The 8,533-nt window shown below is 38.5% G+C and overlaps 1 protein-coding gene across 3 annotated transcripts in view; it reads left to right on the top strand.

Annotated features, from left to right (window-relative positions):
* The window catches only part of GTF2A1 (general transcription factor IIA subunit 1), a 46,045-nt gene that overhangs the window by 1,700 nt on the left and 35,812 nt on the right, over nucleotides 1-8,533 (top strand). For all 3 annotated transcript variants that reach the window (XM_025392690.1, XM_025392689.1, XM_025392691.1), the window contains exon 2: nucleotides 3,908-4,009. In XM_025392690.1, the coding sequence (XP_025248475.1) occupies nucleotides 3,995-4,009 (15 nt within the window). In that variant the 5' untranslated portion in view covers nucleotides 3,908-3,994. The remainder of the gene's footprint in view (nucleotides 1-3,907; nucleotides 4,010-8,533) is intronic.

Genomic DNA, 8,533 nt, shown 5'->3' with positions numbered 1-8,533 from the left:
GGGGAGGGCGGGGGCGCCGGCGGGGCCTGGGGCCGCCGCGGGCCGGGCCGGGCCGCGGAGGCGGTTGGGCCCGGGCGGGCGTGCAGCCCCGGCCCCAGAACCCGGCCGCCGGGAGGGAGGGCGGGAGGGGAGCCGCCGCTTCCCCGCGAGGGGCCCGTCCGTGCTGGCTTGACGAGGGCTCCCCGAGCGGCTGCAGAACAAAAACCGTGTCTGGGGAATCGGGCGAACCCCCGAGACCCACCGTGATCCACTTTAATGCAGTGGAAGAATAATGATTACTTTGGGGGTTACTTAGGTTTTTTCTGGCTGTTGTGCTTTGGGAACCTTCACTGGGGCCATTTTATGTTTAAAAGAAGGACGAAGGTTGGTTGAAAAGCACTTATCTCAGTTCCTTCCGAATGGGTAAAATGGCGAAGGGGAAGACCCCCATCGTATCTTCGACTAGCAGAAGCACCAAAACAAACAAAAAAAGCCTGCAGTGGTCCAAGTGTCCCCGCTTTCGCCTTGAAATTTACCTACTTCTTCCCGTTGGTCCCTTTTTGGTTACTTGAGATCACGTAGGTTTGCAAAAAGCAGTCACATAAATAACCTTTTCAGTCACCAACGCAATGTGATCACTAGTCCACCCAACTCTTATTTTTATGATGACAATAAAACACGTTTTTGCCCTGTCCCAAATGCCGCAGACCAGCCCGCGGCCGCCCGACACCGTACCGTTGGCGACTCGGGTCGATCCATCATGGCTGCGGCCGCTTACCCTGCTTTTCAGTCCCTGAGCCTTGTGGTCCTCCTCCCTTTGGCTGCCCTGTTTATATAGAGCCATTGCCGCTCTCTAATATAGACTCTGCCAGGATGGGAAGGTGCTTTTCAGTCCTACGTCACCGCCTCTCCATTTAAACACCAGATCCGGCTTTAAATAGTGAGAGCTGCTGAGAGCGGGGCTGGGAGGTGCGTGCTCCCGAGGCGAGAGCCAGGCGCGTGCAGAGCTCAATTTATTTCTAAGTCCTTTTTTCACGCTGTAATTTCTCATCCGTCGGGGGCTGCTTTCAGAGCCCCAAGTTTTGGTTTTGTTCCTAGCAGCAGCCAGGATTTGCCTTCTTTGTTTGCTAGGGGAAATATATCCGAATCGCTGTCCCTTTTTATTTTGTTTACAGTTTTCAAAATTTATAATTTAAAACAAAGAGTTTTAGATAAGATGGTTTAGCCGTTTTTCTTGTGTGCATTATTTTCGGGAATTTAAAAAACTGTTTTCAACATTGAAAGTGTTAGCTGCAGAGGACTCGGTTTTGGTAGTGTTTTGTTTAAGTATTCAAGAAATATGTTAGAAATATAGCTCCCAATATTACATTATGTTTTCCTATAGTAAATATAAAAGACACGAGGCTTTTCAGAGAAATAGATAAGTACCTAAAGCTTCATTATAGGACCATTTATGTGTAGGAGAATCATGAGTAATTAGAGGGAAGAGACATGCTGCAAACTGGATTAAAAAAAATTCTAAGTAGAACTTTATTGCCTTGGATATTAACATGGGTATCCGGTGTAAAAATTATTCCAATTTATCTTCCAGCATTGCATCAGGGAATTAACATTTTTGAAGGAAACCTTCTAACAAATCACTTAATGCCACTAGTGGCCCTCTTATTTACCAGTTCTTAAGTTTGAAATAACCGGTTTTTTAAAAATCAGGATAAACCTAAATTGTATTTCGTGAAAGATAGAAACTTTGCCTGAAATATAGCGTAGAATTTTAAGTAATAATTTAGAAATTTCTTGTTTGGAATACTATGTGCCCACATACTTTTCAAAAATTATCTTGAGGGCTTTTCAAATTGTGAACAATTCTGCTAAATTACTTATTAGGCATGTATTTTGTGAAGAGTACACATTTCCCTTCCTTCAACTATAGAGCTTATGAAGCTGTTAAGTGGTCAAGTTGTGAGTTCATTAAGACACAAAAATAAAATCTTAAAGAATGATTCATTAAGTAGAGAGTACTAGAAGAAAGCAGATTTGTACCTATACGTGTCTGGATCTCCAAGCAACAGGTTTTTAGAGGTAACTGACTTCAGAAACACCAAAACACCGTCTAGTTTACTGAAAAGCAGACATATTGTCAATTTGAGATTGATATTCCCAATTTAAAATATATTGCCCTCCTAATGTCTTGAGGAGTCATTGTTGGTTAAAACACACACACACACTTTACAGAGATACTTTTGTAATTCAGTTAAGTCACTTTAGGCAAGATGATGTCCATAGTCAGATATACTTTCCTTATATATAGAATTAGAATGTTAAAGTAGGGACTATAGAAATGTGCATTTTACAGATGAACAAACTTCAAGAGGAAGATTTGGCAAAATAAAGCAGGTTAGTGAGTGAAACAGTACAGCAAGAACCCGGATATTTGAATTGGTTTTCTTGTAATGAGAAGTACTAAATAGTTTTTAATGGTTGAGGTAAATTGTACTGACAAACTCATTTGTATTTTGTTTGTTTTCTGAGACAGGGTCTGGGCCTGTCACCCAGGCTGGAGGGCAGTGCTACAATCTTGGCTCACTGCATCCTTTCCTTTCTGGGCTCAAGCCATCCTCCCGCCTCAGCCTCCCAAGTAGCTGGGACTACGGGCACGTGCCACTATTCCTGGCTAATTTTTTGTATAGACTGAGTTTCACTATGTAACCCAGACTGGTCTTGAACTCCTGAGCTCAAGTGATCCTCCCAAAATGCTGGGATTACAGGTCATTGCATCTGGCCTCATTATTTGTAGTTTTCACAAGACAAGGACACATTTTCTTAGCAGTTCCCCCTGTGTCACAGTGTTGCTGATAAGAGATGGTAGTGAAACACATATTTCTGTTTGAAGTTTGCTCATGAGAACAAACACTTAGTTTTTTTTGGTAGCCGTTTAACCTTAAACAAGGTATGAAACACAAGTAATGAGAAGACATCTAAAAAGCTTGTTAACCATAACTCTCTGGTAATGGGTAGGATTTATAACCTGGCAACTCTAGTTTTGTCAAGACAGCTCTAGTTTTGTCATCTGACATGACTTCCTTTTGTCTTACAGGTTAAAAAATAGGATGTGGATTGGGCTAATTGTTCTATCTCCCACCTTGTAGTTTTTAAAAAATTTTTATTTTTTGAAAGTTCTTTCACATCTATTCTCATTTTGCCCATTTTACCATTCAACCTTCTAGAAGCCAGCTCCTTTACTTCCCGCTTCTCCTTCAAGTAATACCAACAGTGCTAATTATAATAATAATAATAAACGTTTAGAGGGTTTATGTTCATTATAATGTTTCATAGCATTATCTGGGCAGTAGTAGAGGAGAAATTCTGGGAAGGAAATCAGTGTACCTTGTTTCTTTGGGACCTTGAGACCTGTCATTGCGGGTGTGTGAGTAGTTTAATGGTGTAGCTTGAAAGTACAGACTGGGTCACACAACAGAAGTTAGGTGATTTTTAAACCTGAATGTTCATTAGGTTGCAGATTATTACCAGGCAGATGACTCCCGGACGTAAGATTCTCCAAAGTCTTAAGATTTAGTGGTGAGGTAGTAAAACATACAACAGAGTTCAAACCAAGCATGAAATAGTAGAAGCCAGACGTAAGCAACCCCTGAAGCTGTTATGGAACATTACATTAGGTATTTTGACTATAACATAGGAAATTATAATTGAAAATTGTATGGACCTTGTAGGCATAGGGACCTTCTGTTTATGAATTGCATTAATCTTAAAATTTTTATTAAAGTATGCAGTCATCAAATCCAGTTTATGGCAAATGATGGTGGTCGTATCTTTAAATTCATATGTAGTTAGTTGGCAAAATTGGTTTTGAATTATACATTGTAACCTGTGAAAAACTGTCTTTATCAAGTCTTTTATTTTTCCTTTAAAGCCTAAATTGTACAGATCTGTGATTGAAGATGTCATTAATGACGTGAGAGACATCTTTCTGGACGATGGAGTGGATGAACAAGTACTGATGGAACTAAAAACCGTAAGTTTGTCTTTTAAAAAATATTCGTACCTTTTCACCCCAAATCATTTTCTTTAGTCAGAGATGAATCTAATTTTTCTGTAGGGTGAACGTATAGTTTAATGAAGTGTGCTGGTTTTAAATCCCAACTGTACCCTGCATTCTTCCTCTGACCTTAGGCAGGCTACATTTATATTTCAGTTTCTTTACATATAAGATGGAAATTGGTAGTATTTACCTTATAGGTTTGTTTTGAGGATTAAATGGAATAACCATATAAAATCTTAGCACAATGCCTGATAGTAGCATTAGCAGTTATTATTGGATAGTTAACATTCTACATTTTAGGGTCTAATTACTTGACATGCCTGGAAGAGTTTTCTTGCTTTCTTTTTTCTTTTTTTTTTTTTTTTGAGACAGGGTTGGGCTCTGTCGCCCAGCTGGAGTGCAGTGGCACAATCTGGACTTACTGCAACCTCCGCCTCCCAGGCTCAAACCATCCTCCCACCTCTGGGACTACAGGCACATGCCAGCATGCCTGGCTAATTTTTGTATTTTTGGTAGGGATGGTTTTCACCATGTTAAGGCTGCTTTCGAACTCCTGGCTGCAAGTGATCCTCCCGCCTCGGCCTCCCAAAGTGCTAGGATTATGGACGTGAGACACAGTGCCCAGCTTTAATCTTGCCTTTTTTTAATGGTCTTAATGTACCTGTATTCTAAGTGTGTTTTAAGTTGTAGGGAGTAAGTGCTTGATAAAAGAATTTTAGGTTCTTGAAGTAGACCCTTTATGTAGGCCAAATGTTTTAAATATATTTTACATTAAGAGCTGGTTTTCTGTATCTTGGATTTAAGCAGAAATATTTAGTTTTTTTATTGGCAGTTGTGTTTTCCTTGCAGTGTAATGACTCATGAAATTGTGGACTATTTTTGCCCTGTTGGTTAGAATAGTGGTTCTCAAGGTATATAGTTCATGGAGTCCTGGGTTCTCCCCAAGGGTTCTTTCCAGGAGTCCACAAGGTTGACTAAATGCTCAAGTCTGGAAAACCATAGTTTGCCTTCATTCTTTCAAGTAAAAGTTGTATTCTGTGAGAAAAGTGGCCAGTTAAATTCATAACTCAAGCGCACAGATGCTTTTCCTTGAGATAACTGTAAATAAGCAGCAGAAATGCTGTATGCATACTTCTCATTTCTGAATATTAAAAAGATGTAGACTCAGTGTTGATACTAAGAAATTTGATTGTTTGATATTCTGTAATGAAGTGTGTTTACATTAGAAAGATCCATATAATTCATTGAACTTGTATTTTCTGAATGTCCAATGCATGATGTTGGAAAATTCATTCAAAATGCAAGATAAATTAATGAACTTTAACAGTATGAAAAGTTCATAGTTATATGGTTTCATATTCTGCATTGTAACTAACTTGTAAGAAACTATCACTTAAAAGTACCTTTTCTTTTCCTAACTACTTAACTGTAGGAAGGCAGATTTTCTTTGTATACCTCAACCAAAACAAAGCGAAAACACAGGCAGATATGAGAATCTAGCTATTTTCCTTGAAGTCGTTTGTCATTCTCACTCAATTTTATTTACTAAAATATGACTATTTTCAGAAAACTGTTATTTATGTTAACATATAATGGATCCATTATTTCTAAACAAATTAGTAAGCATTAAACATTTGTTATAATTTCTGTTACTATAAATATAGGGGGGTGTAATTCACATACAGAGAAGCTCTTTGAGGGTCTCAGTAATTTTTTAAAGTGATAAAGCATCCTGAGGTGAAAGAGTTTTAGAACTGCTGGTTTAGAAGTTGAGTATTAAGCTCCTTTAAGTCTATGTACAAATAAATAATCACAGTTAATAAATGTTAAGGAACATTTGTTGTGGTGTCATTTATCCAACATAGGTTTGGAGGCTGCAGCTTGGCAACCAGTTTATTTTATGTAAAGCAAATCTCACCTTGATTGTGGTGATGAAATAGGTCTTGATGTATTTATTAACAGATATCTGCAGGAAACTTCTCTAGAATTTTCAATAAGAATATTCTTGTGTGAGGAGTTTCAGACCAGCCTGGCCAACATGGTGAAACCCTATCTCTACTAAAAATACAAAAATTAGCTGGGCATGGTGGTACGTGCCTGTAATCCTAGCTACTGGGGAGGCTGAGGCAGGAGTATGGCTTGAACCCAGGAGGCGGAGGTTGCAGTGAGCCGAGATCGTGCCACTACACTCCAGCCTGGGTGACAGAGCAAGACTCTGTCTTGGGAAAAAAACAAAAACAAGAGTATACCTGTGTGAGGTAAGAAAAATATATAGGTGTGAAACAGATGAGCAAATATGTATTTACCTTGAGAAAAATGTAAGGGTTACTAATAGTGAAGAGTAGGTATCTAAAAATACAAGTGTAAGAGTGCTAATTCTGAGACATGAGTTGGAAGAAGAACAATATAAATTGTTCAAGTAGCATGAAGTAACTGAGGGATGTGAATAATTAGAAAACAAGCTTATTTTGATTCCTTAGTGTAACGTGGAATGAGATTTTTGCAATTTATGTTATACTTTTATAATGGTTGTCCTTGTGGTTTCGTGACCTTGTATAGAAAATGCAGCATTTTTAGGTGTAGAAAATCAGTTCTAAAGATGTTAGGTAATTTTCTCTAGGTCAAATTCTAGTGGTCAGTCTGGGTTGTTATCTACTCTTGCTTTTCATAATGAAAATCTGGAGAATTTATTTTTCCTATCTTTAACAGTAGAATCGAGACGTTCTCTTGAAGAGAATGCGCTGTCTTTGAGACCAAATGTTTCCACCTCCATTTTTATTATGTATGACTTTTTTGGTACATATTTTATAGGTAACACACTGATTTTTAGTTTAATACTTAGGTTTTAATGGCAAAAAATGTGACCTACTCAACTTTGAATCCCCAGCTTCTACCGCAATGTCTGGGCATATGTGGTTGGCATTCAGTAAGTATTTGATTGAACTGTTTGATAACAGATATGGCACCTGAATCTAACTGAACAAAATAGTGTAATATTCTTGTTGTTTTTAAATGGGCCATACTCTTCTATCTGGGTTGTATTGAAGTTAAAAATAAAACTGTTAGACTAAAATGAGTTTATTTTAATTCTCTGCACTGAATTTCTTCAGGATCTCATTAGAATTTCTAGAATATGCCCTAGATTTAACAGCTGGACAGCCAGCATTGTCCAATAGAACTTTCTGCAGTGAGGAAAGTGTTCTATATCTGTGCTCTTCAGTAGGGTAGCCACTATCCACATGTGCTTATTAAGCGCTCAAAATGTGGTTGGTGGAACTGAGCAACTGAATTTTTATTAATCTAAACCTAAATCACTACATATGGCTGATTGCTGCCATATTGGACTGCTCAGGTTTAGACATTCTTGCTTAATAAAACGAACTTTAATTTTGTATTTTATGGTTTAGAAACACTGGCATTATTAGCTCTAGCCCCTCTCCCCACTTTTTGGGGCCATTTTACAAACTTATCAAAAGCTTGTATAAGGCTGTAAAGGAGGCAGTGGTGAATTAGATTGAGGACAAAGATGAATGATGAGAATGCATGTAATTTGAGGGTTAATGAGGTAATGCAGAAAGGGAGATGATAAGAATATTTCAACCCAGTCGTCGAGGTTATCTCTTGAACCACTGCGGGCCTACATTAATGTGTAAACTATGAGAGGTAGAAAAAACAATAAAATACAGCCCTGGTTTTCAGTAAATCTATATTTGAATATAAATGTGTTTTGGATTGATGAGTGTCTATGGGTGGGAATGACACTGTAGAAATTCTCTTCAAAGTGAATGATAAAATCAGCCGGATTTCTAGATTTTCCGACCTGCCTATGTCCAGACATCAAGTTCTGTGGGAGATATAAAACATTTTTTCTCTTTTTAATAAAACAAATAAAATGAGAAGAGTTGCCTCAATTGGAAGTATATCTGAAATTCAGTTTATCTGCCTCTGGTTCAGATTTCTCAACATTGGCATTATTGACATTTTGCACCAGTTAATTCTTCGTTGCAGGGGCTGTCCTATTAATTGTAGGATGTTAGCAGCACAACTGGCCTCTGCCCACTAGATGCCAGTAGCACCCTTCAGTTGTATCCAGAAATGTCTCTAGACATTGCCAGATGTCGCTGGGGGGCAAAATCACCTCCGGCTGAGAACCACTATTCTAAATATACTCTAGCTGTATACGTAAAAAGTACTTGATATACTCTAATTATATATAAATATTTGGACCATAAGTTGAATGATAATCTACTATTTCATTTCATTTACTCTTAGGGAAAGCTCTGTTTCTCCAGCACTGTTTCTTGGGAACCTAGAAGTGTAATATATTTTATCCAGGAGCTAGATGTTTTGTGAAAGTAGGAGAATCCTTCAGAATTTCTAGCCCACCATGTTGCCAGGTTTAGCCACCTAACCTCTGGGCTTGTGATGTGAGGGGCTGCAATGCAGGTCTCTGATATGGCCTGGAGACATTTTCTCCATGGTCTTGGGGATTAACAG

Source organism: Theropithecus gelada, chromosome 7b (assembly GCF_003255815.1).
Source record: "Theropithecus gelada isolate Dixy chromosome 7b, Tgel_1.0, whole genome shotgun sequence".
NCBI classification, from domain to species: domain Eukaryota; kingdom Metazoa; phylum Chordata; class Mammalia; order Primates; family Cercopithecidae; genus Theropithecus; species Theropithecus gelada.
The sequence above is the reverse complement of the archived record's forward strand: the minus strand, read 5'-3'. Positions and strand labels throughout refer to the sequence as shown.